A 16,499-nucleotide genomic window follows, 5' to 3' on the forward strand; every position below is an offset into this window, starting at 1 on the left:
GAAACAGTCCCTGATTGTGAAAGGAATATGTCCAAATAGACATGTAAAAATACATCTAGTAGAAGTACATGTGGGGCAGCTAGATGGCGCAGTGGTAAAGCATTGGCCCTGGATTCAGGAGTACCTGAGTTCAAATCCGGCCTCAGACACTTGACACTTACTAGCTATGTGACCCTGGGCAAGTCACTTAACCCTCATTGCCCTGCCAAAAAAAAAAAAAAGAAGTACATGTAAAAATACATATGGTACAAATAGAAAACTAACAAATATGTATCTATAAAGTAGTTACATAGAGTAGTTTGGGAGGGAGAACAATAGCAGTTGGAATCAGGAAAGGCTTCATGCAGAAGATTGTGTTTGAGCTTCATCTCAATGGAGGAGAAGGACTCAGAGGCAGTGATTTCCCAGTGAATGGGAGTCTTCCAGTAGAAATTAGATAATGCCCTATCAGGGATATTATTGAGGCCTACCTTGAGTACTTATTGTGGTGTGGAGATGACCTATCAGAGTGTAAGCTTTGGCAGGTTCTCTCTTGCTAAAAATGCTTCAAGTCTGTCATTCCAATCACCCATTGTCGAACCAGTCTAGCCAAGTACAAAGGGTTCATCACTAGTAAATTGTCCCCCAAATGATGAGTTATTGGGCTCTGTCAACACACACAACAAAAATTTGAAATGGCCCTTCTGCATTGTGACAGTGGTAGAGGCAGAAACGTGAACAGAGAGCTTGCTAAGATTTGAAGCTTTGAAACTATAAAACATGAATTTAACTACTGGTATTTTAAATGCAAGGCCCTTTTCCAATTGCCAGTAAGTCTCAACAGACTATCAGAGAAACCAAATGAAATTAGTATCAGTAGTCTTGCTATTGATAAAACCATGAGGTAGTTAGGAATTTTAGCTAAATGGAAGTACTGCTTATGGACAATAGTCCTTAGGAAGGCAAATAAAGGATTTTATAAAGTTAGTTTTATCTTGTGTCCAAATGCAGCAAGAAACATCATTTTGTGGGACACTTGGCTCATTTTGTAATGTTGATGATGCAGAAAAGTAGAAAGTCTGCAGTTAATAGTTTGTGTACCAGCATCTGTTGTAGAGAACGAGGAGATTGAGAAAATGTACAGAGAAGACTGCAAAACCCTCCTGCCCATCCTCAAAGTCAACATATAGTTTGATGTTCTGGTGTCAATACAAAGGTTGGCATGGGGAAGATGGTTAAAAATAGGTTGTATAGGGGCAGCTAAGTGGCGCAGTGGATAAAGCACCGGCCCTGGATTCAGGAGTACCTGAGTTCAAATCCAGCCTCAGACACTTAACACTTACTAGCTGTGTGACCCTGGGCAAGTCACTTAACCCCAATTGCCTTAAAAAAAAAAAAGGTTGTATAGTTCAGCAATGAACGGGGGAAAGTAGGTTACTCATCAACTGGGAAATAGTTAAACAAATTCTACTACATGAAAATATTGGGTATTACAGCACCATAAGAGACAATGAATATGAAGAATTAAAGGGGAACATGGAAAGACTGAATTGAACTGATCTAAAGTAAAGTAAGCAGAACCAGGAAAACAACAAAAACAGTTATTATAATATGGTAAATATAAAGAACGGGGTTTTTTTGTTTTTTTGCAGGGCAATTGGGGTTAAGTGACTTGTCCAGGGTCACACAGCTAGTAAGTGTTTAAGTGTCTAAGGCCGGATCCAAACTCAGGTCCTCCTGAATCCAGGGCCAGTACTCTATCCACAGCGCCACCTAGTGAAGTGAAGAGTAACTGGTTTTGTTTTTGTTTTTTTATTTTTATTGGTGAGGCAATTGGGGTTAAGTGACTTGCCTAGGGTCACACAGCTAGTAATTGTTAAGTGTCTGAGGCCGGATTTGAACTCAGGTCCTCCTAAATCCAGGGCCAGTGCTCTAACCATTGTGCCACCTAGCTGCCCCGAAGAGTAACTGTTAAAGATGGTTTGATTCAGGAAGAAATTTGGGGTCATGGAAAGCACTACAGAATTACCAGAATGCATTTTGGTATGCTCTCTTCTTACTCAATAAGATAAGAAAATATGGCATGCAATTAAAAACTTCACCCTGGTCTGTTTAAATAAACTATTAATGCTAAAAATTGGGAAATGATTAAAGGACTAGGTATTGTGTTATGGAGTTAGTACCATTTTCTTTCATTTTCTTTTATTAGCATAACTGATAGAAAGTACCAGCCACAACAAGGATGACAAAAGAGCCCAGAAAGCACCTCAGCCAGGCCCAAGAGTCATGGTCATAGGCAAAATGCACATTTAGAAAATAAACTCATTTTCTTTTCTTTTTTTAATAATTTATTTTAATTTTTCTCAATTACATGTAAAAATACTTTTTGAGTTCGAGATTTTTCTCTCATCCTTCCTTCCCTCCCCCCTTCCGAAGCCAGTAAGCAGTTTGATATAGTAAACTCATTTTCTAAGTCTTAGGAGCATGGTAGATTTTTGAGTAGTAGAACGTCATAAAACGGGAAGAAGTCTGTAGAAGGCTAACAGAAGAACACTTAAGTTGAAACTAGGACAAAAACATGAAAAATGAAAATCATTCATCAATATTTTTAACCATTTTCTTCAATTTGGACATATGACATTTGGATTCTAACGACCCAGCTTTAGTTGTGCTGCTTAAGGAAGTGGAAATTGCCCCGAAGAACACTAAGTTGAGGAAGAGCAGCTGGGTCAGACCAAGGATATACTAAGTAGGTCCATTCTGGAGAATCATTGAAGGATTGAGTTCCGTAAATGTTTAATAGAAAGATACTGAAGGATTTGTTTTTGTTCTTTTAAATCTCAGGATATGCAATAAATGGTTATTACTAATCCACATGCAGACTTTTTTTCCTTTGGTGGGAAGGAAGAAGTTTACAGACTTATTGTGTAACCAGTATAGAGAGTTCCTATCTCTATCAGTGCCTTAGCACCTGCTCTGTAAACTCACATTTTAGAGAGTTGCCTGCGGTGACTTGAAGTAATTTGCCTAGTCACATTACCAGTATGTGTCAGAGTGGAAACTTAAACACCTCTCTTCTTGCCTCTGAGACTGGCTCCCTCTCCATTGTACTTTACTGTTTCTCATCTACTTTCTTACCTCCACAAAAATCTTTGATGATAATCAACACACATACCAAAGGAGCAAGTAGGCTTGCACAAATGATATTGTATAGTAGATGTCTTCAGTCATCAGACACTGCATTAAAAAGTGCAAAGAATACAAGATGTTATTTTTTATTTTCAAGCTTTTGGTTAGGAGCAAAATGGTCAATGAGAATTTTAGTCACCTGATTACCAATAGCAAGGGAGGCAAAGAATAGGAAGACATATTTGCTTTCATAATATGGAAGCTCTCTTCCAGTAGAGAGCCACAGATTGGATCCCTATGGATTCTCCAGACACTCCTATTCATAAATGACATTGTGTTAGTTGTATCTTGTGCTAGAGACTCCTAAATGAAATGCATAATGACTCAAGTTCAACCTGATAAGCCATACAAGGAAAAACCAGGTGGATGAAGAATAAATATCTTTTGTTCAGACCATTGAGCTGTCCATCAGGACATATGTGTTGGACAGAATCTGTACGTGGGCATTAAGCTGGACCAAAAATTGAGTAAGAAGAGAGCATACCGAATTGCATTCTGGTAATTCTGTAGTGCTTTCCATGACCCCAGATTTCTTCCTGAATCGACCCATGTTTAACAGTTAACTCTTCCCATAATGCTATATACCTTTAAATTTTGGAGTACTGCAGTTTCCGCAGATTGAGAATTGTGGAGAAACATATAGAAAGAATAAAACAGCTTGTGACATATTACAGAATCACAGAATTTCAGTGGAAGAAAACGTATATGTCTGTCTAATCCAGTTCATACCCAGAAGAATCCCCTTTACTACATACCTGAAAGAGTCACCCACCCTCTTCCTCTTTTTTTTTCTTTCTATTTTTTTTTAAATGGGGCAATGAGGGTTAAGTGACTTGTTCAAGGTCACACAGCTAGTAAGTGTCAAGTGTCTAAGGCCGGATTTGAACTCAAGTCCTCCTGAATGCAGGGCTGGTGCTTTATCCACTGAGCCACCTAGCTGCCCCTATCCACCCTCTTCTTGAAGGATTCTACTTAGAACCCATAGCCTCAAAAAAACAGACAATTCTACTTTTAGATAATTGAGTGTTAGAGTGTTTTTCCTTTGTTATTTAGTTGTTCCCAACTCATCATGCCCCCATGGACCACAGCACACCAACACTGTCCATGGGGTTTTCTTGGTAGAGATGCTGGAATGGCTTGCCATCTCCACCTTCAGTGGATTAAGACAAACAGAGATTAAATAACTTGTCCCAGGGCTCACAGTTAATAAACATCTGAGACCAGATTTGGACTCAGTTCTTCCTGACTCCAGGCCCATAATAAGCCTAATGTATTTCTTGCCAGTTTTTACTTAATCACTCCTCGTACTTCTGGAATACCTCTTCATGACAGCCCTTTAGATATTTGAAGGTAGTTGTCATTCCCTTCTCTCTCTCTTTTTTTGTCATGTCATTCCCTTCTCAAACCCCTCTCCTCCCTCCCAACCCTGAGTCTTCTTTTCTCCAAATTAAAATCTGTAGTTCTTCTAGTTAGTCATCCTAGAACAAGAACTTGAGGTTCTTTGTTATCCTTGTGGTCTTCCTCTGAATGACTTTGAGTTTTGTCTTTCTAAAATGTGCCTAAAAGCCAACACAGTATTCCCAGGTCTATTACTATTAGCTAGAGCAGAATGCAATGGAATTCTTGCCTCTTATTCCTAGAGGCTCTTCTTCTTCTTCTTCTTCTTCTTTTTTTGTGAGGCAATTGGGGTTAAGTGACTTGCCCAGGGTCACACAGCTAGTAAGTGTTAAGTGTCTGAGGTCGGATTTGAACTCAGGTCCTTCTGAATCCAGGGCTGGTGCTCTATCCACTCCACCACCTAGCTGCCCCTGAGGCTCTTCTTAATGAAGCCAGAGTGACACAAGAGATATCAGAGACAGGATTAGAAAAAGATCAATCTGGCAACTGCATATTGAACTGTTTCCTACCTCACACTGAGACCCAAGGAAATCCTGTTGGGTAGAGCTCTTAGAGAGGACGTGGACGAAAGAGGTCCAGAGTGATGCCTTGCAGTCCATATCATGGGATGGGAATACACGCATCACTGAGGTCACAAATCTACTGGGATATGTTGACAGTGTGCTTCAAATACTTCAGTTTAAAATGTCCTAGTGGGTTAGACTGAAAGCCGCCTTGGCTAGCAAATGTTTGCTAAGAGCAAAGAGACTTGACAGTCAAGGGCTACACAAGATACACTTGTCTAGATAAGTGACTTGAATCGATTAACAGACCATTTATTAAGCCCTGGAGTTACAAAGATAGAAATGAAATAGGCCCTGCCCTCGAAGAGCTCATGTTTCTACTGAGGAGACTGTACAAATATGAGTATATACAAAATAAAAGGCAGTCTTTTGGTTCTGGGGAGGGAAGCACTAGTACCTGAGGTTATCAGAAAAGGCCCCAGAGGACACCTGAGCAATTCCAAGAATTAGAAGTGAGGAGGGAGGGAATCTTTCTTGTCTTAACACTAAACAGATTAGATTAGACCAGACAGATCACCCATGAGGTCCTTTGCCATTTTGAAATGAAATGACACAAGTTTGTGGCTCATTTAATTAGTGATTTGTACATATCTCACCCCGTGCCGTTTGTGGGAGACAGATTAGGAAAACATAATTTCCAAAGCCACCCAACAAGAAAGGGGAGGATCAGAGTTTAGAATACAGGTCTCCTGACTCCCAGACACATGGTCTAGCCACAGGACGTGATTGCTTCACTGTGAAGCAGATACTCTCAAGTAATAAGCAGAACTATCTTCATGAGATAGTGAGCTCCCCATCACTGAAGTTGTTCAGGCAGAAGCTGGTTAGTCACTGTCAGGTTTGCCATAGAAAGAATTCCTGCACAAATCAGGAATTGGACTGTAAGAGGACCAAGACCCAAGCCACGTGATGTTTGGGGAATTAGAAATATTTAGCCTAGAGAGGTGAGAAGACCGTGGGAAATGGGAGTCTCCTATATCTGAAAGGGTACCATGTATAGAAGACATTGGACTGGTTCTGCTTGGCCCCAGAGGGCAAAATGAGGCAAGGATGGGTAGAAAGGCAGATGATGTCTCAGTGTAAGGAAAAACTACTTAACAAGCTGTGATATCCCAAAGTGGGATGAAGTTCTTCAGGAGGTAGTGAGCTCTCATGTTGGGGAGCAGTGGGAGCTAGGATGGCTGGGGAGCAGGTCATGAAGAGAACAGTGACCAGGCAGACAAGTGTGGGCTTGATGTAGTGGGGAACAGGGAGAACTTGAGAGGGTCCAGTTGACTTTCTTCTGTTCCTTTGAGAAATGACTCCTTGATTTATTTGTCCTTACAGTCAAAAGTCCTGTAACAAGAACAAAGGGTCCAGCAGCTAGTTACTTGTTTGTTTTGTCTGACTGAAATGACAAAATCTGAAGTCCAAATGGTACTCTTTAGCCAGGCTTTGGGGAACCCAATAGAAACTCCCATTTCTTTAGCACTTACGGTGACCTTCTGAGGGAGGTGATACCAGAGCTATTTTCTCTGTTCCACTAATAAGGAGGTCTGGGCAAACGGAGGTCAAGTTGTGCTTGCCTAAAGCCGTTGAGGCAGTGTGTGCTGGAATGGGGGCCTCCCCCAGCCCCCAGGCCTCTCAGCCCAGAGGTTTTTGCACTAAGAGCGCTGCCAAAGCCCCCAGTCAAGCTTCTGGGATCTTGATCCTGTCACTACTTCAGACCAGTACTCTGGGCCTGCTTAACCAATCTCTGTGGAGGAGGCCTCTGAGCTATGGGGGCTAGTACTGCCGGGCACATGACACGCCCTGAATGCCAGCACTGTAAGGGATGCCTGAGTAGCAGCCCTGGGGCGAGGAATCTGGAAAGCCTGGCCAGTGAGTGTCACTGCCTGGGCAGAAAGCACTTTGTACACATGGGCTCCTGGGGCCTGAGAGGAGACACAAGAGGAGATGATGGAGATCAATTTCATTCCTATTGTCCTTTAAGGTGTACAAAGTGCTTTTCCTTACAACAGTCTTGTGGAGTAGAGGGGTGGGGAGAAGGCAAGAGGGATAGAATTAAAATCGAGAAAGTAACTTGTTAACACAGACTTGTTCAACAATATAAAGACAAAGGGAGAGGTCCTTTTTGAAACTTTTGCAAGGAAAGGTATATGACTGCTAATTTGCTTTTCCATTGCTTTAAGATTTATTGAATACTCTTCCCCAACCCCAAAGCCTTTGTACTCAAAAGTGTTGGAGAAACTTGTTGAATCATTTAAAGTCTCAGTGTGTTATCCTGGTGATAAATTGCTGTCATCTCTTTGCTAATACTCTATTTAGAATTTTTGCATCAATATTCATTAGGGAGATTGGTCTATAATTTTCTTTCTCTGTTTTGGCTCTTCTTGGTTTTGGTATCAGCACCATATTTGTCTCATAAAAGGGATTTGGTGTAGGACTCCTTCACTTCTTTTTCCATATAGTTTGTTTAAAGTCTCAGGATCAGGGGCAGCTAGGTGGTGCAGTGGATAAAGCTCAGGAGTACCTGAGTTCAAATCCGGCCTCAGACACTTGACACTTAGTAGCTGTGTGACCCTGGTCAAGTCACTTAACCCCCATTGCCCTGCAAAAAAAAAAATTTTTTTTTAAGTCTCAGGATCCTGTTGCTGTAAGGATACAAAAGGACAAAAAGGGAAACTGCTCCTGCCTTCAAGGAACTGCCTTTTAATGACAATAAGATGTGTTCACAAATAAACACAAGACAAAATAGATTGTGAAAGAGAAGGGGGGCAGAATCTGATCAGAGCACTGTGAAGAATAGGAAGAGAACGTTCCCTTTGAGCTGGGACACCGGAGAAAGCTGGTTACCCTGGAGGGGGCAACTCTGGAGAGAGAGAGAGAGATTTGGGGGGGAGAAATGCTGGGCAAAGAGGGCAGTCTCTAAGCGTGGAAGGACAGGCTTCCTAAGCTGATGCGAGGGCAGCCAGTGGTCTGTTTGCCTAGAACATTGAGAATAAGACTAAAAATTAGATTTGAGCCAGATGATGGAAGGCCCTGGAGTTTGTATTTTACCCTCTAAGTAGTGGGGAGCCTTTTGACCTAGGAAGTAATGTGGATTGTATATTTGGAAGAATATCTTGGCAGGTTGTGGAGAATAGGTTGAAAAGGGGAGACTGCAGACAAGGAAACCAGAAGCATGGACGCATATGAGCCCAGGCAAGAGCTGATAAGAGCCTGAACCCAAATGGTAGCAGAAAGAGGTGATACAAGAGATGTTGTTGCCAAGGTAGAGTCAACAGGAGAACTGTGCCTTGGCCATCCCCTTCCTGGCTTGGCCGACAGATGGTAAGCTTGCTTAGCTGTTCCCAGAGTAACCTGATCGTTGGCAGGTAGAACTGCCCTCTGCAGAGGTAGACTCTCTCCAGATGGTTAGAGCTGGTTCAGGTTGGTAGTTACCAAAAGCTATTGCTGATGACATGGGAAAACTCATTCGTAGCCATAGAAGGGCAGTGGCACTTTTGGTTAATGGGGAAGGCCCTGGCTGTGATCTGGTGAAAGAAAGCAGGGAACCAAAAATCCCACCCAGCTCCTTTGTAACTTTGTACAAATCATTTATCATCTGGAGTGTAAACTGGTTATTGCTTTTGGCTAAAGGCTCATAAATAACCTAACCTATGAGGTACAAGGGATAAAGAAAGCCAAATTTGAAAACAGATCCTGCCCTGGAGACACACAAGATGATTTGAGGAGAGACAGAGCATTCACTCGAAGGGGCAGGAGGTGCTCCCCTTAGGAGATGTAATTACAGAAGACAGAGGTGAGGAAGCATTTGGAACAGCCTCCTAAAACCCACTTCACTTGTGGTCTTTGGAGCATGCTTTAGTATTAAGAGTTTGAATTAACATTAGATTGTGATACTTTCAAGGTAATTTCCTAAAAGTAATCTCCATGTTGATTTAATTATAATGTCTAAAATAACTTGATGCACAGACAGCACCAAAAATGAGAACCAAACAGATTCTCAGAGTCACATTCCATATCCGTCTCGGTAACTAACTTCTCCAGAATCTATTTTGAAAGAATAGATTTTTCTATGATGCTTTGCTCACAGTAGTCCTGTGAGATAGGTAATGTTCTCGTTTTATGGGTTGAGGAAGTTGGAGCATAGAATAGAAAATAATTGTCCAAGGTCACAAAGATTAAATAGAAGACTGAAATTTGACAATACCAGCACCAATTTTAAGGCCAGCCCTCTTCTGTGCTGAGCTTCTCTAACTTGAAATTATCTTCCAAGGACCAGCTCCAGGTGATATTGCCTCTTGTTTTAGTCCTTAACAGTTAGAGGATTTTTTTTTTTTTTTGGTGGGGCAATGAGGGTTAAGTGACTTGCCCAAGGTCACACAGCTAGTAAGTGTCAAGTGTCTGAGACCAGATTTGAACTCAGGTCCTCCTGAATCCAGGGCTGGTGCTTTATCCACTGTACCACCTAGCTGTCTCCAACAGTTATAGGATTTAAAGGGGATTTCACAAAATAATTAAGCCAGTTATGTGTAAGGAAATGGAACTTTATTTAAGGAAGGCCTGAGAGCTAAACAATACCAGAGGGCAGGGTCAGGAAGAAATGGGGGCAGTGAGGGAAGAGAGAGGTTCCATGCAAAGCTGTGCACCTGAGCCTCTGTTGAGCTGCAGAACCTTAAATGCAATGGTTTTTAGGCCATGGCAGGAAGAGGAAAGGGGCTGGTTTGTGATAGTCATCTAGAGAGGCTGCCCTTGGACTTGACATACCCACATTGTCCCTCCTGATCTCTGTGTGTAACGTCTGCCTCCAGACACTCTGAGACTGGAGATCTGGTTTAGAGGTTGGTTTCCCATCTCATCCCAGGCAAGCTGATGCTAGGGATTGGCTTAGGAAGCCCAGCTCGATCAGAAAAAGCAGTCACAGGCCATGGAAGCTTTCATGTATGTAGGAGAGAGAACCTGTCTGTAGGTAAGCCTCAGAGCTCTATCCTGTCCTACCTGGACAGCAGGAAGACCTGAGTTCAAATCCAGCCTCAGACATTTAATAGCTGTTTCATCAGGGGCAAGCCGCTTAACATCAACATGGGTCTTCCTTCATTTTGTTCATCTGTAAAATGAGGTTAAGTAATAGCACCTACCTCCTAGGGTTGTTGTGAGGATAAAATGGGATAATAATTATAACGTGCTATGTAAATGCTGGTTTTTATCACCTCCCAGATTACAAGTAATTCTGTCGGGTGATGTTTTATATAGTGCTGTTTGAGGATCCAAACCTTTGGCTTCATTGATATTGGGGAACTCCTGGTGAGGAAAAGACAGATCAACTAGTGCTTTCTAAATTGTTGCCTTGGGCACTGGGACTTGCCCAAGGTAACTTGTGTGCCTTATAGTTTCTAAAATGCCTCCTGTTTTCTCATCCAAGCCTCATGTTGGCTTATTGGGTCCTCACAGCAACCCCAAGAGGTAGAGAGCATAGATGAGGTCACAGTTTTACCAGATGAGGAAGGACCGGAGAGAGGGGAAGTGACTTTCCTACAGTCACCCAGCTTCATGAAGTGCCAGAACCAGGGTGGGAGACCAGGCTGCCTGTTTCCAAATCTAGGACTTTTTCTGCTACTTGACAACATTCGAAATAGGGATGTGAAAACACTTTTCAAAAGGGCCAGTAGCTAGACAAACAGTCCTCTCTATCCAGGAACTCCAGTGCTTAAGATCCCATGTTTAGGCATCAATGCAGATGGACTCCTGCCTTATGCCTTTGCGTGGGTCTCACTCCCCTCCCCTCCTTTTCTGATCCCCAGCCTCCTGTCCAAGATCCTAAGTGAATGCGAGGATGCAGATGAGATCGAGTATCTGGTGGATGGTTCTTGGTGTCCTATCCGAGCTGAGAAGGAGAGGAGCTGCAGCCCCCAGTGCCCAATCCTTGTCCTTGGTGGGTGAAGTGGGTAGCAGGGTCTGGGAGGAGTTAGAAGGAGGGGAAAGAGTCTGGGAGTCACTTGACAGGAAGGAACCAGAAAGACTCTGTGACCGTTTGTCATGGAAGAGAAACAGTTTGTCCATTCACACAGTGCGTTTCTAGGGCACCTGTAATATAAGCTCTCTCCCCAGGGAGCAGCAACCAAGGCCTTTATGCCTCCCCAGGCGAGCCCCCCTTTCTGCCCCTTCTCAGAAACTGCCTGCTCTCTTCAAAGCAGAGGCCCAGTTGTAGAGGGGCAGCCCCAATGAGTTCACTTCTCCAGCAGTAGATTGAATGACCTGAGGAAGCCTTAGAGTTCACCTCGAAGTGACAGAGAGGTTAGGAAGAGACGGAGCTAGGACACTTACTGTGGGTGAGGGAGAAAGGAGGGTGGAGAGAATTTTAACCTAGCTCGCTCAGACCTTGGCCGCATATTTTGGGAGGTGTGATTTGTCCTGCCATCTATTCACATCCATATAGTTACTGATTTCTTCAGTAACTGGAACGGTTCCCTCCAGAAAAGGCAGATTTGAGTTAACTGAGAAATAATTAGAAAACTTTTGTTCCAATGTTTTATATGAAAACTCTGCTTAAACTGTAGGGTTAGGTTTCCAGAGAATGTCCTTGATCATTCCCTTTAAGGGATTGTGATTCTGAACATCTGCAATCACGATTCGAGCCTGAGAAGGTGTCTCAGTGTGCTCATCTGTAAAATGGATGGATTTGAGTCAGTCATTCTGAAGGCCCCTTTTGGCTCTAATCTTTGACTCAGGTTTGGGGGACACACCAGGACTTTTTAAAATATTAATAAATCCTTCCTATTAGCACACTGTCTTTCTTTTTTTTTCTCCCCAAACTTTTATTACCAGGGGGATCTCATTTCATGGAAGATTCTGCTTAATTGAAATTTTACAGTAATCATGAGCTGTGTCTTAATGGGGGTTAGAAGGCATTTGTAGGCTAGCTTGGTAGGGGAAGCAGAGAAAAAATCCAGGGAGTCAACTTCTTGGTGCAGGCCTCTGGGCTGTCTTTGACATTTAAAATACCCGGGCTATATATCTTTCCAGGATCCTCTGATGTGAATGGGCTGTTACCCACCCCCAATGGGAACAGTGAAAACGGAAAGCCAAGTGCTGACGTGGTGGACCTCACACTGGACAGCTCATCCTCAGAAGAGGAGGAGGAAGAGGAGGAGGAGGAAGAAGAAGATGAAGATGAAGAAGATGGCCCCCAACCCAAACGCCGCTGCACGTATGAAAAAGGTCTAGTCTCCGCCTGCTGACTGGGACCTGGAGCGAGCATTGTCCTCTGGGGACAGACTTGAATACTCTGGTGCTTACAAAACTGGGAGGGAGGCAGGTTGGTTGGGGGTGAAGGGTGTGGAGGGAGGAGGGATTTTTCCCCACCCCCTTACCCCATTCTTCCTCTTTAGTTTCTTTGGACTTTACAAAGTTAACAATTAAAAACAAGCAAACAAAACACACCACACACACACACACACACACACACACACACAGAAACACACACACACATACAGCAACAAAATTGAGCTGCTTCCCAGTTGGAAAAAAAAAAAGACAAATTTGAGCCTGGAGGAAGGAGTGGGGCACCCAGGCTGGTTTATTGGGTTTCATGGAGTCCACCTTGCAGTCAGCATGGGAGGCAGTTGCCCAGGAAGAGACTCCCAGCCCTGGCCAGCCTTGACCTTCCTGCCTCCACCCCCCACCCCCCCTTCCCCCACCAAATCCCAATTGACCATGTCTCCATTCCAGGCCATCTCCAAAGTTCCATGCATTTCTCTGTTGTTAAATAACCATTCCTGACTGTCTACATGCCTTGCTGGGTCTTTGGATGATTGGGGAGGGATGGGGGCGGGGATGGGACTGTGGCGGCTGATGGAACCTAGCAAGGTTTGGGGAGGGGCACTTTGTGGGGAGTTTGGGGAGGGCTTGGGGGGGAATGAAACGGGGATGGGGGCAGGGAAGATAGAAAATTCCTGAGACAAGCTGTTCCTCCTGGGGAACACCCACGGCTCTGCACCTCATGGAAACCAACACCCATTTTTGAACCCTTTTAATCAAATCTGAAGATGATGTAGAATGTCTTGGTAGTGAATCATTTTAGTTGAGAAGAAGCCATGGTGAGGGGTCGGGGAGGGAGGTTGTGGGGGGGGGGAAGGGTTTAAGCCACAGAGCTGTTGTATTTCTGAAAGTGCAATAACTTGGCATTTTGAAGACACAAGCACGTAGACAAGTTTCCCTTTGGAAGGAAGCTTCCATGGCCAGTGGGAGGCCCCAAGATGGCCCCCCCCCACTGGGATGGAGGAGAGCAGAGGGGGAGGGGTCAGCTAGGGGGGGGGGCAAGGTGGGGAAATGAGGCCCTTCAAGAATGCCAGGTGTGGAAATTCTCAGTTTCTAGCCAGCTACCTCGGTAACTCCAATTCAGGTTTATTTCAGTACGAAACAGTGCAGACACCCATCACCAGCTCTGTCCCCGTGGTGGTGACAGGATGGAGGGTGGGGATGTCGGGGAGGGAAGTAGCCACAAGTTCCTGGACTTCTCTGTGCATCTCTCTTTCTCTCTCTCTCTTTCTCTCTCCTGCTCAGTGCTCTGTCCCAAAACAGAAGCCAGTGACTTACTGTTGAGGGTAAAGGGAGGAGAAAGGAGGGCAAAAGAGGTTTTTGTTTAGTTTTTTGGTGTTTGGGGGGGTGGGGGGTGGGAAGTGGGGGGTTGAGTCTACAAGCAGTTACAGGTTTCCCTCACAGTAGGAATATTGTTGGAAACTCTTCTTGCTGAAATCTGGCTGACTTTGTTTTCCAGAGCCTGTCCCCTGGGGGTTGGGGGGTCAGAGAGGAGGGAGATCTGGGGCTGCCCAATTCTTTCCTGCTTCTTACCACTCAGGTTGCCTGGAAACCAAACGCAATCAGGTGTGGAAGGTTCTTGTCCCAGGCTGCCTTGCTCTGCCCAGCAGCTGAACTCCTCTGTTCTGAGGCAGGCGTTCTGCTCTCCAACCCCTGGCATGTTTCCTGAGCTGGAGTAACCAAGTCAGACACTGGTCTAGGATCTTCCTTTCATGTCTTCCTCCTCTCTCCTCCCCTCTTTCCCACTGGGAGGTGAAGAGCAGGTCTCCAGGTGCCACCCCCTACTCCTCAAAAAGCCCAGTGCTTAAGTAGCACTTTGAGCTGCCTCTTAGGAAGGTTGGGGGGTGGGGAGAAGTGGAGGAAGGGAAGTGACGCATCTAAAATAATTCCAGCAACCTAAAGCCATCCATCTACCTCCCCTCTTCCCTTTTCTCCTACTGGAATCCTCATCAGAATGGATGTGATGGGGCTGGGGAGGAGCCAGATGGGAGACCAAGACTGTGTGGTTCCTGGTGAAGGCCTGTCAGGAGACCCAGAGCCACCCTCTGGTCTGATCTAATCCCATGTGATTGGGGGTGAGGGGAATAGGGCTGGCAGGGATCCTCCCCCACCCCCAGGCTGGGTGCTGCCAATAGGAGGGGCCTTTCCTCCCAATCCTCTGATGACTCACCCCGGAAATGCAGATGGGGAGGCTGAAGGGGATGTGCTGGTTCCTGTCGGGATTTCCCACCCCCAAAGCTGGGCAGAGATCCCCACCCAGCTGCCGAACTGTCACAAAGGGCACTCTGGGGACCTTTGGAGTGGCACTGAAATGGCCAGGGCTCCCCCAAGGTGGGAAGGGAGACCTTGGACCTGATTTCCACCGATTTGAACGGTTTTCTTCCTTCCCTTTCCCTCCACTCCTCCCCGCCTTTTTCCAAACCCAGTACAGTTTTCCTTTATATAAACAACTCTCCTAGCAAGGAAGCAATATCATTTCAGGTAACAGTGGGAAATGTGGTAGAGCTCCAGTTAAGTTTGACTGTATAAAATAGGTTGCTCAGCTTGACTCCTTGGGAGCACTGGCAGCTCATGTCCAATTTTTTCTAATATTTGTATCCTAATTTAATTGTTTTTTAAAAATGAAAATAAAAAAGGTCTAGGCCAAGCCACTTAGAAACACCATGATTCAGTTCCTGCTTTGGGTTGATTTCTTTGGCCAGCTGTTCTGTACATATGTTTTCTTATATCCTTGTTTTGTTTTTGTAAAGAGAAAAAAAAGGAAAAAAAAACCCAAATATTTTTCTTTCCCTTCCGTACACATTCTTCAGAATTCAAAAGTATAGTGTTTTGTTAAATAAAAAGATTTACATTTCGAGGCCTGTGCCCACTGTTTCCGGCTCAGAGGTGCGGGGTGTGTCTTCTTCCACAGCAGGGCAGGGAGGGGACTGCTGGACCTTGCCCAGAAAGGGCTGGGCCACTGTGCCTGCAGTCCAGGTCCAGTGGCTGCAACTAACTGGAAGCTGGGAGGATGGGAGGGTGGTGGAGCAAAGCAGGCTTGGGTCTCCAGGGCCTACAGAGGTGTCACACACACTCACACTCTCTCTCTCTCTTATGGGCCACCGGAGGTATCAAAGACCAGCTTCTGGTGCTCCAGGCTTCTGCTTCCCGACCTTTTTCTCAGGTAGGATAATGCTATGGCTTTAAGGTAGCAGCCTTGCCCCAAGGCCCTCTGGGTCTTAGCACAGCCTCCCCACTTATGCTTGGCACCAGGCTTGAGGGTTTTCCTACCCCTGGGTTCTGGAGACATGGGTTCCAGCCCTAACTAGCTTTGTGTTCTTGGACAAGTGTAATTCCTGGTTTCCAGATAGGCCTGTATTTCCTGGTTGAACTAGATGTACTTTTAGTTCTGATGTTTTCTGTTTTAAGGCCCTTTCTATCGTTAACCTTTTGTGGGTCAGCTCTTTGGGGCTAGACTAGAGGAAAATGTTACCAGACTCGGGAGGTCTGGAAAAACCAGATCCTTCAGAGAGCAGGCTGCAGTTCGCTCCTTTTGCCCCCAGCTCTGTCCTTCCCATTCTCTCTCCAGATGCAAGCTAGCTCCTTGATTGAATTCCTGAACCTTGAGAGGATTTAACCATTTTATATATTAGGCCTAAGGGTCAGAGCTCCAGCCGATGGATACTACTTGGCAAAGACAGCTGGTTTTTCAGAATACAATTAGCAGGCCCTGTAATTGTGCACAGTCACCGAGACTCCCCCCCCCCCCCCATCCCTGTCTCCATAAGAGGCTCCACCTTCCTCTACCCTGGTAGAACTAGCTCTGGGCATCTGCTGTCGTTGTCAGCTCAGAGGGGTCAGGAGGCAACTGGAGTTTCCTTCCCCATTGACAACCCACTCTGACGAGGGGGAGCCGTCACAGGCCTCTCTTCATGTTGGAGACAGAAGGCCCTTGGGTTGGTGTTGGGGCACCTCCGGCCAGACCTGGACCATCCTGCACAATCTCTGCTGCCGCCATGGCTTCCCCAGACCCGCACGCCTAGCCAGACCAACAGATGGAGGACAACCACCTTTCCTCGAAAAGCAGGC

At 45.1% G+C, this 16,499-nt stretch overlaps 1 protein-coding gene and 1 long non-coding RNA gene across 3 annotated transcripts in view; one reads left to right on the top strand and one right to left on the bottom strand.

Moving 5' to 3' along the window:
- The window catches only part of PIAS4 (protein inhibitor of activated STAT 4), a 53,252-nt gene extending 40,294 nt beyond the window's left edge, over positions 1 to 12,958 (top strand). Inside the window, exons 10-11 of one of the 2 annotated variants that reach the window (XM_043975300.1) lie at positions 10,916 to 11,046; positions 12,138 to 12,957. In XM_043975300.1, the coding sequence (XP_043831235.1) occupies positions 10,916 to 11,046; positions 12,138 to 12,352 (346 nt within the window). In that variant the 3' untranslated portion in view covers positions 12,353 to 12,957. Of the gene's footprint in view, positions 1 to 10,915; positions 11,047 to 12,137 lie in introns of both variants that reach the window. The other variant, XM_043975301.1, reaches the window with a different exon arrangement.
- Positions 12,959 to 13,497: 539 nt separating this feature from the next.
- LOC122734464 lies at positions 13,498 to 14,808 on the bottom strand. Its single transcript, XR_006354066.1, has 2 exons — positions 13,965 to 14,808; positions 13,498 to 13,708 (listed from the first exon to the last, which is right to left on the bottom strand). It is a non-coding gene; the product is annotated as an uncharacterized LOC122734464 (long non-coding RNA).
- Positions 14,809 to 16,499: the final 1,691 nt, after the last annotated feature.

This window comes from Dromiciops gliroides, chromosome 1 (genome assembly GCF_019393635.1).
Source record: "Dromiciops gliroides isolate mDroGli1 chromosome 1, mDroGli1.pri, whole genome shotgun sequence".
Classification (NCBI taxonomy): Eukaryota; Metazoa; Chordata; class Mammalia; order Microbiotheria; family Microbiotheriidae; genus Dromiciops; species Dromiciops gliroides.